At 40.0% G+C, this 19,096-nt stretch overlaps 1 protein-coding gene across 1 annotated transcript in view; it reads right to left on the minus strand.

The window, feature by feature from the left end:
- Positions 1 to 4,697, minus strand: part of farsa (phenylalanyl-tRNA synthetase subunit alpha) — a 60,312-nt gene extending 55,615 nt beyond the window's left edge. Inside the window, exons 1-3 of the mRNA XM_059991865.1 lie at positions 4,525 to 4,697; positions 2,645 to 2,782; positions 2,399 to 2,497 (exon numbers count right to left, since the gene is read on the minus strand). Of these exons, the coding sequence (XP_059847848.1) occupies positions 2,399 to 2,497; positions 2,645 to 2,782; positions 4,525 to 4,671 (384 nt within the window). The 5' untranslated portion in view covers positions 4,672 to 4,697. The remainder of the gene's footprint in view (positions 1 to 2,398; positions 2,498 to 2,644; positions 2,783 to 4,524) is intronic.
- Positions 4,698 to 19,096: the final 14,399 nt, after the last annotated feature.

Genomic DNA, 19,096 nt, shown 5'->3' on the forward strand with positions numbered 1-19,096 from the left:
AGGACCTCTACCATCCACTCTTGCTCTCTTCTCACTGCTGCCATCAGAAAGGATATACAGCAGCCTCAGGACCTACATCACCAAGTTCAGGAACAGTTATTACCCATCAACCATCAGGCTCTTGAAACAAAGGGAATAACTTCACTCAGCTTCATTCACCCCAACACTGTTTCCACAACCTATGGGCACACTTGCAAGGACTTTTCATCTCATGTTCTCAATAGTTATTGCTTATTTACTTATTATTATCTTTTGTTTTTTCCTTTTTACATTTGCACTTTGTTCTCTTTTGCATACTGGTTGCTTGTCCATCCTGTTATGTGGTTTTTCAATGTATTTCTTTATATTTACTATGAATGCTCCCAAGAAAATGAACAGATATGGTGACATATATGTACTTTGATAATAAATTAATTTTGAACTTTGAAGAAAGTTTTATAGGCTCATGGGACAAGTACAGGCAAACTGGATGAGCTCAAGTAGGCAACTTGGTCAGCATGGATAAGTTGGCCAAATGGTCTTTCTCTATGCTGTATCGCTCGATCAGAACAGCATTGGTTATTCAAAACAATTATTTTATATCAACTCTGCTGCTGAATAAGTAAGGTCATAGTTCACAGCACCTCTATTAGCATCTCTGAAAGGCAATGGCTGCTGTGAAATAGATTAAAAGTTATGCATCATTATTGTATTTAATTGAATCAAATGGTTTATAAAATCACATGGAATCACAAGTTTATAAAGTAAATACAAGTAAATGCCTGAGTGAACTTGGTTTAAAAAAACTCCAACAGAGGTAACCATGAATTGTGACTTTGTGCAATCCAGAAAAAATGGCTTTAAGTAGAAAACCTTTGGTTTTGAACTAAATTGCTACTCCACTTCTCCTGTCAAAGGGAGTAGAGGGCTTGAAAAGTGAACATCTGCTAGGAAAACTCAAGAAGTCCTAAAGTTGGGATAATATCCCTAAGCACAAGAGATCCTCAGATTGCTCAAGATTCTCAGAAATCTTGAGCAATGCACACAAAGTGCAGAAAGAACTCAGCAGGTCAGGCAGCATTTATGGAGGGGAATAAACAGGCAGCCAACTTTTCAAGCCAAGACCCTTCATCAGGCCTGGAAAGGAAGGGGGATGAACTTGCTGAGTTCTTTGGGCACTTTGTGTGTAGTACAATATTCCTCCTAGTGTTTGGATGAGGTCTGCTTTTGTCCAAATCTGTTAATGACATAGCTACCCAACATAGTTGAATAGTTTAATGGACAAATACATTTCATAGTGTAAATTCTAGCAAGGTTAAAAGTACAATTTGATCATGTGTAGTTGCCATGCTATTAAATAGAATAGGTGCACGCAAACAAGTCAGTAGGCAAAAAATCTGAAGGAACTGAGATGGTCAGGCAGCATCTGATGAGGGAAATGGACAGTTGACATTTCAGGCTGAGAGTCTTCATCTGGACTGTCAGGAGATACAGTCAGTCAATTCAATAGGGAATAACAAGGGAGCACCTGGAAAAGCAGTAACCAGGTCATCTGAGCTTTGTTGGTGACGTGTATTACATGTTGTAGTTGTACCAGATGAGGCTGCCCTGAAGTATTGTGTAAAGTTTTGGTCACTCTGTTATAGAAAAGACCTCTATAAGCTGGAAAACATGAAAAGATTGACAAGAATGTTGCCTGAGTTATAGGCTGAGGTTGGGTATCTAGGACTTTATTCCTTGAAATCTAACAGACTGAGGGATGATCTTATAGAGATGTATAAGATCATGAGGGGCACAGATGGGAGTAAAGCACGGTCTTTTTCCAAAGGAAAAGGGAACTAGAGGCATAAATCTAAGGTGAGTGGGGAAAGATTTAAAAGGAACCTGAGGGGTAATTTCTTCATTCAGAGGGTCATGTATACATTGAACTATACGTATAAGACATGGATAAGCACATTGGAAAGGTTTTGCAGGTCACAGACCAAATTTGATCAAATGTGATTAGTTTAGGTGGGGACCTTGGTTGGCATGGATGAATCAGACCAAAGGGCCTGTCTCGGTGCTGCATGACTCTACAATCAATGGAATGTGTAAGAGACGTTGGTAAGCAATTAGGTTTAAACACAAAAAGGGGTAAATCCCTCTGTACATACACTAAAATAGAAAAACAAATGAAATGGGGCAAATTTTGAACAGGGCAGACACTGATGGAAACACTAAGCAGTTAATAAGTATTTGAAAAAAGTTAAGTTGTTGGGGTGATCAATTCATTGTTCAGGAGATATCCCAGATATATCTGTCCTTAATTCTATGCACAGCTCTTGTTACCACTACATTTTGAAAAGAAATGTTCTCTGAACTGACGAGATCAGGGATAACCTTGCACATATTAAACAGTGGAAACCTGGAGTCCACTTACAGCCCTAAAGATCCGAGGTCCACCTTCTGCTTTCTTGTCAATACGGATCCATTTATTAGACATGGCCTTGCTGAACCCCACTTTTCCACTTGAGAGTTTCTGTGGAAAAGGAGAACAATATTACAGTGGAAATGATATTTAATACTTTCTAAATAATGATAATGAAAGCATATTTGCTATAAAGAGATTGGACCAATATTAGTCAAGGCAGGCAAAAAGGTACAGAAATCAGAATAACAGGCTCACCATTAGTTCACTCTGAAGAATTCCGTTAGGTGGAATGGCATCGAAGACTCTTGCTTCATGGCTGCCATTCTGCACAATGTCTTTCCCTTCCTCAGTCAGCTCCCAGTGCTTATGGGATCTCTGCTCAGCCTCAATCACCTGCAGAGGAACAGGCATCCAGCATTTTTTGCTGCATTAATGTTCATCAGTACCTTACCACCATCTGCGAGGAGTGTGTGTGTTCTCCTCATAACCAAGTGGGTTTCCTCCCACATTAAAAAGACGTAGAGATTAGTAAGGGTTGGCAAGTTGCGGGCATATTATGATGGCACACACAAGATGCACGGCAACACTTGCGTGCTGTCCCCAGCACAACCTTGAACTGTTGGTCATTGATGCAAAACTGTATGTTTTGATATACATGTGACAAATAAAGCTTAGTTTTAAATTTTAATCTTTAATCAAGCACCACCAAAGGCTCCAGCTGTGAAGCAGTTTCTAGCAGAGTCTCTGGTATGACACTCAGCCTGTTTCTACCACCAGATACATATTCCCGTTCCTCACCTTTCAACATTGCAAACAGACTTTTTCTAGGCTGGACAAACTAGAAGCAGCAGAAGCTAAGAGGAGACCTGATTGAAATTTACAAAATTATGAGAGGCATAGATGGAGTAGATGGTTATTACTGATTTTCGACAACCAAAGAGATTCTGCAGATGATGGAAATCCAGAGCAACACATATGAAATGCTGGAGGAACATGGCAGGTTGAGCAGCATCTATGGAAAGGAATAAGACACCAGAATAGGAAGGAAAGGTAGAGGAAGAAGTACAAGCTGTCAGGTGATAGTTGAGGAGGTGCAAGGTGAGTGGGATAAAGAGAGAAGCTAGGAAGTAATAGCTGGAAAGGCTACAGGACTGACAAAGGAGAAATCTGAAAGGAGAGGAGAGTGGACCATGCGACAAAGGGAAGGAGGTGATACGCAGGTGAGGAGAAGAGGTAAGACTGGAGCCAGAATGAGGAATGGAAAAAGAAAGGGGACAGAAGAGGAGTATTATTTATTGTATTCACTATTGAAATATCCAATACTAGAGGATGTGCATTTACAGTGAGGGAGGAAAACTCAAAGAAAATGTGCAAAGTGGTGGGTGCCTGAATTGAAATGGCAGGGATGGTGGTAGAGGCAAGTATGATAGTATGGTATAAGGAGCTCAGAAAAATAGAGGGCTATGGGTAACCCTAGATAATTTCTCAGGTAAGAACATGTTCGGCACAGCTTTGTGGGCCAAAGAGGTATTGTGCTGTAGGTTTTCCATGTTTCTATGTGTTTAAGTAGTACATATACAATGTCAGGATATGGAACTTCTGTAGGCAGAGGGGATTAGTGTAATGAGGCAACATATTAGCTTAATTAGCTCAGTGCAACATTGTGGGCCAAAGGGCCTACTCTTTTCTCAGATGCCCCTCACCAGTTGCCACACCTCCAGAACTAGCCAACCACCCACTTCCCCAGACCAAGGTGCTACAGCATGAGTGGCACTATCCAGACTACAAATTCATCCCACTCTGAGAAACTATCACACTATCAATGTAATCACTTAATAGAAAACTACAAGCAAGCAACATAACTAACCCCAACCCCACCCCAGAGCAGGGGACACACAAACCCAACCTAACCCAGAGCTGCCATCCCACCCTCATGCAAGCAGAGCGGGAATTTCACCGCCAACCTTAACCTCATCCTCACCGGGAGCAGGATTTCACCTCACCTCCACCCCATCATCCCCCTTCCCACCAAGAGAGGGGAAGCCATACGCTCTCTCCCTCTCTCGTGGGTGAATGACCGTCAGCACTGGAGGCCAAGGGCCGGGCTCCCTACTCCCGCTCCCAAGCTCACTCACATCGTCCAGCGTCTGCAGACTTTTGACAGCGCCCACCACCAACTGGTGGTCGACACCGAGGTCCCGGGCCAACTCAGCGCTGTCGGTGCCTCCATCCACTATCTCTAGTCGTTGAAGCAGCTCCTCAGTCAGCACACGCTCCGCCATCTTCCCCCGACCTCTGACCCCGTCGTTCCGCAGCCTTAGTTTTAAAATAAAATCTCTAAACAAAAATACTCCCCGCTCCACTGACATATCTTCCCCTCAAAACAGTTTACATTTCCGTGTTTTTTAATACATTCCATTTCTCACTGGTGGGGTGGGAGGGGGGTCTGATCACGTGCCACGGATATCAGCCTAATTAATATTCATAGTCAACAGAGTACTATATCTCAACATATATTACATGAAATTTATTTTCTTACAAGCATTTACAGGAAAATAAAGAAATACAAAAGAATTTATGAAAAATAAAGGCTGACAAACAACTAATGTGCAAAAGAAGACAAACTGCAACCAAACTGGCTCTTAGTTACAACTTAGTTTTATTGATTACCCATTTTATACATCATATACTTTTAAACAACTCTCCATAGATATATTTAATGATTGGGTTACACGCACAAAATGCCAGAGAAACCCAGCAAGTCTCGGCCAGAAACATTGACTGTTTGTTAATTTCCATAGATGTTCCCTGACTTGCTGAGTTCCTCCTGCATTTTGTGTGATGTTGCTCTGAATTTCCAGCATCTGTAGCATCTCTTGTGTTAATGATTGGGTTGGTAGTGGTGTGTTTGCCCCATTGAGAACTGAACAGAGAACCTACCCTGCAGAGAAGGGCAACAAGAGGCTACAGATGCTCAAATCTGGAGTCAGAAACAAATTGTTGGAGGAACTCTGTGGGTCAGGCAGTATCTGCAATGGGAGATGGACAGTTGATAGTCATTTCCCTCCACTGAAGCTGACTGACCTGCTGAACTTCCTCCAGCAGACCATTTTCTTCATGTCATTCAGTCTGGTAGGTTCTCTTGGAACAGGTCAGGGCAGTGCTGCATTCTCAGAGGTACAGTCTTTCAGAAGAGATGTCCAACTGAAGCCTCATTAGAGGATCAGAGGTGGAGAGGTCAGTAACTTTAAATTCCTTGGCATTATCATATCAGAAAAACTGTCCTGGGACCATCACAAGAAAGATATGATAGCACCTCCACTTTCTTAGAAGCTTGCAAATATTTGACATGTCATCAAAAAGTTTGACCAACTTCAATAACTGCACAATTCTGTTCAGTTGTTTCAATCTTGTTGCATGTACATTGAAATATACAGTGATATATATGTGTATGTATATATATATATATATATATATATATATATATATATATATATATATATATATATATATATATATAGAAAGAACAAGAGGAGGAGCTAAGATGGCACCAGAGGGCAACTTCTTCAAGCTCATCTGAAAAACGGCTTAAATTCTTCTCCTTAATGTCACTTTTTTCGTTTTCAGGGTGCTGGAGTTCTGTCAAATATCATTATCTACAGCTTCATTCAAATTGCAATTCTATGTGACCATAGGTTCTTGCTTCTGGAGCTCACCCAATTTTTGGTATCACCAGGAACAGCCTGGATCTTCAGGGTGTGGCCTCTGACTCAATTCCTCACCAATGTCACCAATTGGAACACTGCAGAGATCAGAACATCAAGACATCAGGTGTGACTATCTGAAGGCTCTGCACTTGGGCAATTGATCTCTCGCTCGCTCTCTCTCTCTCTCTCTCTCTCTCTCTCTCTCTCTCTCTCTCTCTCTCTCTCTCTCTCTCTCTCTCTCAGAGAGTCTGTTGGTTCTCAAGTTGGGTGAGCTCAAATAAGTATCACTTAAGATTGTAACTTTGAATCAACAGTCTGTTGTCTCCCTCTTGCTGTGGAAAGGGAGACATCTCTGTTCCTTGTTAGAGAGATAGAGGGAGAGTTGAGTGACATTTGCAATTTTCCATTCCTCCAGAACCATCCCAGAGTCAATTGATGCTTGAAAGATCTTTATAAATGCCTTCACAATCTCTTCAGCTATCTCTTTCAGAAACCTGGGGTGTAGACCATCTGGTCCCAGTGACTTGTCTTATCTACCTTCAGACCTTTCAGTTTCCCAGGAACCTTCTCCCTAATGTTAGCAACTTCATACACTTCTGTCCTCTGACGCTCTCATACTTCCGGCATTCTGCTAGTGAAGACTAGCAGTGAAGACTGTGAAGACTGCTGCAAAATACTTATTCTATTTGTCCACCATTCTCTTGTCTCCCATTTCTACATCCGCAACATCATTTTCCAGCAGTCCAATATCTACTCTTGCCTCTTTTTTCCACATTATATATCTGAAGAAACTTTTGGTATTCTTTTTAATATCATTTGCTTGAATATTCATATTCCATCTTTTCATTCTTTATGACATTTTTAGTTGCCTTCTGTTGGTTTTTAAAAGTTTCCCAATCCTCTAACTTCCCACTAATTTTTGTTCTATTATATGCTTTCTCTTTGGCTTTTATTTAGACTTTGACTTCTCTTGTCAGCCACAGTTGTGTCATCCTCTCTTCAGAATACTCCTCCTTTGGGATGTATATATCCTGCACCTTGTGAATTCCTCACAGAAATTCCAGCCATTGCTGCTCTGCTATCATCCCTGCTAGTGTTCCCTTCCAATCAATTTAGGCCAGCTTCTCTCTCATGCCTCTGTAATGCCCTTTACTCCACTATAATACTGATATATCCGATTCTAGCTTCCTTGTCTCAAATTGCAAGGTGAATTCTATCATATTATTGTGGTGAACTACATATACTTGTCTGGACACGCCCCCCACTGCTGACTGCTCCTGTGGCTCCTCCCACAGACCCCCTGTATAAAGGCGATTGGAGGCACTGCTCCTCCCTCAGTCTCCAGGATGTTGTGTGATGGTCTCTTGCGGCTGACAGTATTTTCCTCCAGCTAATAAAAGCCTATCTCGCTTCACGTCTCCGAGAGTTGTTGATGGTGCATCAATTATGATCCCTATCTCCTAAGGCTTCCTTTGCCTTAAGCTCTCTAATCAATTCGGGTCCACTGCACAACATCCATTCCAGAACAGCTGAATCCCTAATGAACTCAAACACGAGCTGTTCTAAAAAACCATCTCATAGACCTTCTAGAAAATCTCCCTCTTGGGATCCAGCACCGACCTGATTTTCCCAATTGACCTGTCTATTGAAATCTCTCATGACTATTGCAACATTGCACTTTTGACATGCATTTTCTATCTCCCATGGTAATTTTGGGGATCTGCATATAAGTCCCATCAGGGCCTTTTTACCCTTGCAGTTGCTTAGCTCTACCACAATGATTCTACACCTTTCAATCCTATGTCACCTCTTCCTAATGATTTGGTTTAAATGTTTTACCAATGTAGCCACCCTAACCCCTCTGCCTACCTGCCTGTCATTTCAATACAATGTGTATTCTTGGTTAGAGGTGTTGTGGATAGTGTGGAGGGCTGTCAGAGATTAGAGCGGGATATTGATGGGATGCAAAACTGGGCTGAGAAGTGGCAGATGGAGTTCAACCCAGACAAGTGTGAAGTAGTTCATTTTGGTAGGTCAAATATGATGGCAGAATGGTATTAATGGTAAGACTCTTGGCAGTGTGGAGGATCAGAGGGATCTTGGGGTCTGAGTCCATAGGACTCTCAAAGCAGCTGCGCAGGTTGACTCTGTGGTTAAGAAGGCATATGGTGTATTGGCTTTCATTAATCGTGGAATTGAATTTAGGAGCCGAGAGGTAATGTTGCAGCTATATAGGGCCCTGGTCAGATCCCATTTGGAGTACTGTGCTCAGTTCCGGTCACCTCACTACAGGAAGGATGTGGAAGCCATAGAAAGGGTGCAGAGGAGATTTAGAAGGATATTGCCTGGATTGGGGAACATGCCTTATGACAACAGGTTGAGTGAACTCGGCCTTTCCTCCTTGGAGCGACAGAAGATGAGAGGTGACCTGATAGAGGTGTGTAAGATGATGAGAGACATTGATCATTTGGATAGTCAGAGGCTTTTTCCCAGGGGTAAAATGGTTGCCACAAAAGGACACAGGTTTAATGTGCTGGGGAGTAGGTACAGGGGAGATGTCAGGGGTAAGTTTTTAACTCAGAGAGTGGTGACTGCTTGGAATGGGCTGCCAGCAACGGTGGTGGAGGTGGATATGATAGGGTCCTTTAAGAGACTTTTGGATAGGTACATGGAGCTTAGAAAAATAGAGGGCTATGTGTAACCCTAGTAATTTCTAAGGTAGGGACACGTTTGGCACAACTTTGTGGGCCAAAGAGCCTGTATTGTGCTGTAGGTTTTCTATGTTTCTATTAAGCTCCCCACTATAATCTTCTTTCAGACACCATTTAGTGATGCCCACAATGTCATACATGGCAGTCTGTAACTGTGCTACAAGTTCATTTATGCTAATCTATAAACTGAACATATTCAAATATAACATCTTCAGTCCTGTATTCACTCTTTTCAAATTTGTACCTTCTCCTGAAAGGATCCCAATGATCCACAAACCTGAACCCCTGCCCCCGCTCCAGTACCTCAGCCACACATTCACCGGCAAAACATCCCATTCTTATTCTCACTAGCACTTTGATAATAAATTTACTTCAACTTTACATTCAATTCTACTACTAATAGATTGTTGCACATTAAAGATATCAGAGGATCTGATAATCAGTGGGGAAAATCAGCTCCATCTTGGGTAATAGCCTACAAAGCACCCAGGACATCTTCAAGGAGTGGTTTCTCAGAAAGGTAGAACCCATTATTAAGGATCCCCAGCAACCAGGACATGTCCTTTTCTCACTGTTACCATCAGGTAGGAGGTACAGAGGCCTGAAGGCACACACTCAGCAATTCACGAACAGCTTCTTCCCCTCTGCCATCTGATCCCTAAATGGAGATAGAACTCTTGAACACTACCTCACTTTTTAAATATGTATTATTTCTGTTTATGCATAATCTTAAATCTATTCATTAAGGGTATACTGTATTTGGTATTTGGTTTATTTATTTACTTACTATTATTTCTTTCATTCTTTTTCTTCTATATCATGTATTGCATTGAACTGCTGCTGCTAAGTTAACAAATTTCACAACATATGCCAGTGGTAATAAACCTGATTCTGATTCTGAAAGTGGATAAGATTTAGAATTGACTATAATTTTATTGAATCGAGAGAGGGTTGAAAGGGCAGAACAGCTCTGTGCATCATTTTTCAATATCTCAGTTGTTGATTTTTTGGGAGTTGCTTTTTTGATTCCACACCACAGGAACAGTTATTATCCTACAACGATCAGGCTCCTGATCCAGAGTGGATAACTTCACTCATCACAACTCTGAACTGATCACTGAACACTCCCTACAGACTCATTTCCAAGGACTCTACAACTCATGTTCTCAGTGTTATTTATTTTATGTGTTTGCACAGTTTGCCTTCTTTTGCTCAAAGGTTTGTCAGTCTTTGTGAGTAGTTTTTCATTGATTCTATTGTATTTACTGTGAATGCCTGCAAGAAATCATTTCTCAGGGTAGTATGTGGTGACATATACTGTATATACTTCGATAAGTTTACTTTGAATTTTGAGTTTGAGTTTCATTTGGTGCAGCAGTAATTATTCTTAGAAGTACTGAACATAAAATGCATTGTACTGAGTTTTATTTTAACTACTGTGTGTGGGATTTTCATTCACACGTGCATTCAGTGTCATCAAGGTGCCCAGACCTCCAAGATTTCACAGGAAGACGTATGTAGACAATGATTACAACTGGAGTACATAGAACACAACAGCACAGTACAGCCCTAAGGTCCAAGATGTTCTGCCAACTTTTTAGCCTTTCCTTCCTACATAAAGCTCAATTTTTCTATCATCATAGACTACAATGCAGAGGAGCAAAATTAGACCACTCAGCCCATCAAATCTGCTCTGCAATTTGATCATGAGTAATTTATTTTCTCTCTCAAACCCATTCCCCTGCCTAATTCTCCTAACACTTGATGCCTTCACTTATCAAGAACTTTTCAATCTCCACTTAAGACATACCCAATAATTTGGCCTCCAAACCTATCTGTGGCAATAAATCTTACAGATTCTGACTGAAGAAATTTCTCCTTACCTCTGCCCTAAAAGGATTACCCTTTTTTCTGAAGCTGTGTAGGCTGGTTCTAGAATCTACCATGTTTGGAAACATCTTCTTCACATCCACTCTAAACAGGCCTTTCAATATTCACAAAATGCCGGTAGAACGCAGAAGGCCAGGCCTTTCGGGCCAAGACCTTTCGTCGACTGTACTTCTCCCTATAGATGCTGCCTGGCCTGTTGTGTTCCACCAGCATTTTGTGTGTGTTGCTTTAATTTCCAGCATCTGCAGATTTTCTTGTGTTTGCTCTTTCAATATTCAATAGTTTCAAAGGAGATTTCCACCTCCCCCCCCCCCATTCTTCTAAGCACCAGCATGTACAAGCCATAAGTACTTATGCTTTATTTTCCTTCAGTGCTTCATTTATTGATGGGATGAACAACTCCTGATGGATGTATTCCTTGTGGCTTGATCACATCATATTTGAACCCATTGTGTTTATCTTGTCTTTGATCACACTGTTGAATTTAAGTTTATTTTGCAAATCTTCTCTCCTGGTGAAATGAATCAGAGCTACAGTGGATGCTTGTTATCAGCAACACACCGTAATGTGGCTCCTTCAATAAAAGACCTTTTTTTCTTGTAAGAAAGAAAAAATGGAATTAATGTCTTTGGTATTTTTCACCCAACATCCAACCGGATCAACTGCAAGATGCTGGAAAGACTAAGAATGTTTAGACATAATAAACATTCTAGAAATAGTTTACAACAGGTTAGACAGGATCTGTGAAATGTGAAAAAGAAAGCTAATATTTCATGACAATGAAGGCTTATCAGTGTTTTGAATTTTCAGTGACCATAATATATCATTTTTGCAATAGTTTCACATAAAATGCACAAGTCCACTTGGGGAATGAGCTGAATCAGAAGTAGTAGAAGAGGGTTCAATTACAACATTTATGAGAAATTTGGATAAGAACATGGATGGAAGGAGTATGGAGGGCTGTAGTTCAAAATCAGGCCAATGGGACTAGGCAGAATAACTCTTTAGCATAGACTATATGAACCAAAGGATTTGTTTCTGTGCAGTAGTGCTCTATGACTCTAATCTGTACCCACTGATGGAGACTATATTAATGTGTAGTAAGTTAATCTCCACTGCACATTGACATGTAGAATTAAAGCAGGATATAACTTGATAGAGCACTTTAGAAAAGCATATATTTCAGATAATGGTAGTAGAATCATTTCAAGCATGTATAAGAGGTTGTCAAATCTTAAAACACATTCAGCTTCATACATTAAAACAAAATGGGAGAAGGAAGGAGGAATAACTAAATCTGAGGAAGAATGGACAACAATATGGAGATATTAATGGAAGTGTACCAGTTCACAGAAATGGAGGGTGTGTTGCCTTTAAGGCATTTGTTTAGTTTATTATATTTTCACTTATAGTAATTCATTTGTTATTGTTTTCTAGTTAAAGTTAAGATTGTTTAAAGTAAATTCGTTGTCTGTGATATATCGCGGCATGCGATGACGTCACACCCAGTTTCGCTGCGTCTTGTGGGAAAATACCGGTTTGGAGAAATGGGAAGGAGGGGGCTTATATGTGCAGGATCAGTGTGAGAAAAGTTTTCTTTCTACGCACTAGAAACATTAGTGAAGCAACGCCGTAAGTTCATGAGATAATCGATATGTTGAATTAAAAATGTTAATGCTGATTCTGTTAAAAGTAATGATGATTGATAAAGTTTATGTTTTTTGTTATTTAAAGAGTTGCGGATAGTTTGTGTTGAAGTGTATTTAAAGCAGTTGATGGCGTAGGTAGATTCTGACTGTATGTTGCACTTTAATGTAATATAGTTGTTGTAGTTTTACTTTTGCAAGTATTTATGATGTAAATGTGATGTCAAGAAGGAAACAAATACTGTATATATTTTGTATTGTTTTATCAACAGTTTTCACCATACGTTAATGTGGAAGAGTGAACAGTAAACAGTTAATCTTACTGGGACCGCCTCATTGATTGGTTTATGCTTGGTGTTTAGTTCAGAGTTCTTTTACACCTGTGCGAGAACACTACCGAGGGAGCTTGGATGGAAAAACCTGATAAGATATTTTATTACACCCTCTCAGAAATCCCATTATGATAGTAACCTCCCTGTTTGCTGGAGAAATTGTGGAAATCAAAATGCAAATCATTATCATATTTTTTGGGGCTGCCCTGTTATCAAAAACTATTGGAGGGAGATACACAATGCCCTACAAGACATCTTTAAATGTGAAACACCCTTAGCGATTAAAACCATATATTTTGGATATATACCTCAAGAATGGTTGTAAAGAGATAAATATTTAATGAATATACAGTTGGTGGCTGGTAAAAAGACTCTCACTAGGAAATGGTTATCACAGGAGAGCCCAACTTTAAATACATGGATGGAAATTACAATGGACATTTACAAAATGGAGAAGGTAACAGCATCTGTTAATCATAAGCTGGAACAATTTGATTCATACTGGGAAAAATGGTATAACTACATAATGCCTCATAGGCCTGATTTTATTCTCACAAATCAATTAATATGTTGTAAAAAAAAGATCGCCCCCTACTTGTACATAGTTCTTTCCTTTTGCTTGTTTTTTCTTTCAACTCTTTTCTATAAGTGTATACCTCAGATAAATACTTTGTGGAGATTTGTGATATATATGATTATATGTTATATATGTACAATGTCTGAAATACATCTTATGGAAATGCTTGTTTTAATGATGAACTTCAATAAAAAAATAAATTACAAAAAAAAAATTTGCAGGCTTTTCATCTTTTGATTCACTAATGCATCTTACTAAGCAGAGAACTGAAAGAATATTAGGGAATGTATCGGGTGTTTTTCAACACTTGTGACTTGTGGTCATCATTACTGATTCAAAATCTTCCTAAAATTCCAGATCTACTCCATAATGGGATTTGAATCCCAAGATTTTTTAGTTACCAGTCTAGACTTCTGGAATACTCATTTAGTAGCACATGTTATAACTACTTTTTATAATGCTGTTTACATTGTAAATGCATACTGGGATTTATGCACATTTTATTCTACACCTCTACTTCTAACTTTATTTTATATATTTTTTCTTCATAATTGTTGAATATTATTGTATTTTGTTGCATGTTGTGCCAACCCACAAATTCCTAATACGAGTAAATCTGTAGAGTGAATAAAATTAATCCTTGATTCTTATAAGACCTTTTTGCATACAGTGTTACCAAGATGCATGCATTGAAATAATATGTTTAAATCTGTGAATTTGTTTTGTAATGGAAAATAATTGAACGTACAAAGTTCAAAGTAAATGTATTATCAACGTACATACTGTATGCTCTGTGTGGTGTCTGAACCTGCTGCAGACAGGTTTTTCATTGTACAGTACCTCACTGTACTTGTGCATATGACAATAAACTCAATTTAAACACAAGAGATTCTGCAGATGCTGGAAATCCAGACCAACACACATAAACTGCTGGAGGAACTCAGCAGGTCAGGCAGGATTTATGGAGAGGAATAAACAGTCTAAGACCTTTTATCAGGACACATCTTGACTTGGTGCTCTGGATGAGGAATTTCAGACACAAGGTTGGACTGGAGAAGCTGGGACTGTTCTACAAAGAGCAAAGGAGGTTGCACATCAATGTACAGTGGTAAGTATCCTAAATGCACACCAGCCTGGTATGGAAACATCAATGCCCAGGAATGGAAATGTCTACAGAAAGTGGTAGATATAGCCCAACACATCAGTCAAAGCCCTCCTCACCATTGAGCATTTACAAGAAAGCAGCACCCATCATCAAGGACCTCCACCATCCAAGTCTTCTACCATTGGGCAGGAGATACAGGAGCCTTAGGTCCCACACCACCAGGTTAGGAACAGTTATTACGCTACAACCACCAAGCTCCTGAACCATCCTGGATAGCTTCACCCACTACAACTCCTAACTGATTCCATAATCTGCAGACTCACTTGCAAGGACTCTGCAACTCATGCTCTCAGTATTATTTATTTTTTATCAGCACAATTGGTCTTCCTTTGCACATTGATTATTTGGCAGGCTTTGTTTATGTTTACCTTTTTTTGTTAATTTGATTGTATTTCTTTCTTTTTCATATGAATTCCTGCAAAAAATGAATCTCAAGGTAACATATGGTAACATATGCATACTTTAATAATAAATTTACCTTGAACTCAGTACCGCCACAATGCTAAAGAGTAGCTGAATCCTCATCCCCAACACCTATCAGAAGTGAATGTGTTACCCATTAACCCATAACTCATGTTGTCCCCTAGTTCTGAAAACTCTTCAAAGAAATATCTGCCCCTATCTTAGCAAATCCCTATATAATTTAAAAAAAACCTTCATCTGACCACCCGTAATGGAATGAATCATCCCATGACACTTTCTAGGAGGATTAGCAAGCAATAAGAGTTAAAGGTGAAACACCCTAAAGTGGGATTAGAACAAATGACCAGTAATTTAGTTAAAGAGGTAAACATCAGAGGCTGTCACCGGTCAATCTGGTTAAACCACCTTCAGAGTACCAAGAACATTCTTCTAGTTGCTCTTCATAATACAATAAAAGTAAAGAGACAGTGAGAGAAGATGTACATTTTTTCTTTAACAACGATATACTGGAACTGGCAAGTTGTAACTAAAAAAGGACTAAACTCTTTTTTAGAAAAGAGAAGAGGCTAAAGATCTTTTCTTCAATGATTAGCTTTATTTGACACGTGTACGTCAAAACATTGAAATATACAGTTAAATGTGTTGCTTGTGTCAGTGACCAACACAGTCAGCCCACAAGTGTTGCCATAATTCTGACATCAACATAGCACGCCCACACCTTACTAACCCGTACATCTTTGTAATATATTCAAAACACCCGGAGGAAACTCATGGTAAGAATGTACAGTACAGTAATTATGAATTGAACCCTGATCATTGGTGCTGTAAAGTATTGCACTAACTAATTATACAATCATACCCTGGCTGATTTTCCGCTCGTGTTCAGGAGAACATAGTCAAAGAGGGGTGGATTGATTCAGAGAGGGAATTCCCAAGATTGGGAACATAGCAGTGGAAGCTCAGCTGCCAGAAATGGAGCAAAATATTCAGAGCTTTTCAAGAAGTTAGAAGTCAGAGAATAATACAGCACAGAAACAGGCACTTCAGCCCATTGAGTCTGTATCGACCACCTAATGATACTCTTCCTACACAAATCCCATTTTGTTCTTCCCACATTTCCATCAATGGTTCCTAAATTCCACCACTCACTGGCACACCAGGGGCAATAGAGTGTGCCAATATACCAATGACATAACTTTGGGATGTAAGAAGATGATAACTCTGGGCCTGTACTCACTGGGGATCAGAAGAATGAGGGGATACCTCATTAAAACCTACTGAACATTGAAAGGCTTAGACAGAGTGTATATTGACAGGAGGTTTCCAATAGTGGGAATGTCTAGAAACAGAGGGCACAGACTCAGAATAGAAGGACATCTCTTTAGAACAGCAATGAGGAGAAATTTCTTTAACCGGAGAGTGGTGAATGGGTTAGGGTTAGTAAATTGTGGACATGCTATGTTGGCACCAGAAGTGTGCTGACACTTGTGGGCTCCCCCAGCACATTCTCAGACCGTGTTGGTTATTGATGCAAATGCACATTTCCTTGTATGCTTCAAAGTACGTGTGACAAAAAAAGTTAATCTGATTTAATCTAATATTGAGGTGAATGATAAATAAGACACATGCATTTACTTAGCAACAATAACGCTAAAAAGAACAACTTTAAAATTAGAGTACAAGTTAATATTCAATGCATCAACATCCATACCACGCAGCCACAGCTCCAGAAAGGGGATCGGTGTATTACTTATCCTTGTAACCTATTGTAATTTTTATGTCTTGCATTGTGTTGCTGAGAGTTCACATCACGGATGGCCTCACCTGATCCCTTAATATCACTTTCCTGAACAAGAAGGTAGAGCAGTGCCTCCACTTCCTAAGAAGATTGAGGCAAACAAGACTCCCCCCCACCACCTGAACTGAATTTTACAGGAGCACCAGTGAGGGCATCCTGACAAGTTGCATCTTGATCTGCTATGGGTGCAGTCGAGCATCAGACCAGAAGTCCCTACAAAGGACTGTGAGAACAGCTGAGGCATTAAAGGGGTCTCCCTACCATAAATCAGGGATATTTATCAGGTGAGCTGCATATGCAGGGTCCATAGCATTATTAAGGATCCCACCCATCCATCCAGTATCCTCTTTGACTTTCTACCATCAGGCAGGAGACTACATGCATAAAAACAAGAACGGTCAGGATGAGAAACAGTTTCTTCCCCCAGGCCATCATGGTTCTGAATCTCCCTGCTCCATCGTATTCAAAATGTCGCTGGTTAATCTGTCCTGTACCTTACAATATTTAGTATTTAATGCTCTTTATTTTATTATTTCTGTGTGCTTCATCTGTAGATTTTATCGTCGCCTTTAAAAGTTTCACATATTATGTGTACTACAGTGCTTTACACCCTTGTTTGAAAAAACATCTAGTTTCTATTATGGTGGCATCCGTCGGTCTCGAGAGACTATGGATCTGCGCCTGGAGTTTCCAGGACACAGACCTGGGCAGGGTTGTATGGGAGACCGGCAGTTGCCCAAGCTGCAGGCCTTCCACTCTCCGCGCCACCGATGTTGTCCAAGGGAAGGACACTAGGACCCATGCAGCTTGGCACCGGTGACGTCGCAGAGCAATGTGTTGTTAAGTGCCTTGCTCAAGGACACAAACCCGCTGCCTCAGCTGAGGCTCGAACCAGTGACCTTCAGGTTACTAGTCTGATATTTATATAGTTAAATGACAATAAACTTTACTTGACTTGACAAAACAGATTTAACAACATTTCAGTGATAATAAACCGTATTCTGATTCTGATTATGAGATGTGCATGGCCTGTAGTAAAGTGTCATTAGAGAAGTGCACCTTAAATGTAGGAACATTGCTTCAAAGTTCAAAATAAATTTATTATAAAAGTACATATATGTGGTCATATACTGTACTACCTTGAGATTCATTGTCTGTGGGAAAATTAAATATACAGTAGAATTTACACAAACTACATAAACTAAGATTGATAAACCTTCAATGTGCAAAATAAGACATGTGCATATCAAAAGATAATGCTGAGAGCATGAAAGTGCAAAGCTTGGAAGTGGTTTTAAAGTATTGGGGCAAGTGAAGTCAATACTCCTCTGTAATGGAGACCACATATACTGGAGTCTGGAGCAAAATCCTCTTTTGCAATATTTATTTACATTTTTATTGAAACACAGTAATATTTTATGTCCTGCACTATAGTGCTGCCGCAAAACAGATTTCACAACATACTGTATGTCGGTAATAATAAAACTGATTCTGAGGAAGGTCCCAGTCTGAAATGTCTGTCCATTTCTGCCCACACCTGCAACCTAATCCGCTGAGTCTGTCCAACAGTTTGTCCTTTATAATGGTTGAAAGAAAGGTCTAGGGAGTCTGGTAGATGTGAACATCGATAAACTGATTCTGCAAGAACTGTTTGAAAGACTTGAGAAAAGGTTGGGAAAATATATTCAGTGTGAATATACAACACCGATGTTCAAGCAGGCTCCTGAAGCAACATAAATAAATGTTTAAGGATCTGATCACAGGCATCAAGAGGCACTAAGTTCACCAATGTACTTCAGTACGAGCCAAGCTGTTCTGCTGAAAGCCCAGGTGAGGACTAAACGCACTGAAACTTCAGGGAGCAACACTAACAAAACTGTGGAGCATTGCTGTAAGTGGCAGTAAGTGATTGGCTGACAGTTCAGGTGTACCGTGGAGATTATAACGATAGAGCAGTAAACAATGAACAGTAGCTACCTCCAACATCTCAAGGCTGAACTTACAGGAGCAGGTGTCTTAGGTCCAGAGGTTTTGTACCATTTCTATTCAGCTTAACGTAACAAAGAGTGCTATGATTTATGACACTTAACTCAAAGTGGATGGATTGATTCATAACACCATTTTATCACCAGCAATATGAATGGTGAGATAACCAGTCTGTATGAAGTGGAGACACAGAGTGTGACTCTATGAAATGCCATGTAACTGGGCTGTATAAAGTGGGGAGATGGAGAGTGACATCAGATTGTGGGGAGAATAAAAATGGAATTAGTGTTAAATCCGTGTCAAATACTGACAGGCCAATACGGCGGATGTGGAGAGTTTGTTTCCAGTAGTAGGAGAGCCTCAGTATAGATGGACGTCCTTTAGAACAGAGATTGAAGAGACAGTTCTTTAGCCAGAGGGTGGTGAATCTGTGGAATTCATTACCATAGACGACTGTAGAAGCTGAGACATT

The sequence above is a fragment of the Hypanus sabinus genome, chromosome 16, assembly GCF_030144855.1.
Source record: "Hypanus sabinus isolate sHypSab1 chromosome 16, sHypSab1.hap1, whole genome shotgun sequence".
NCBI classification, from domain to species: Eukaryota; Metazoa; Chordata; class Chondrichthyes; order Myliobatiformes; family Dasyatidae; genus Hypanus; species Hypanus sabinus.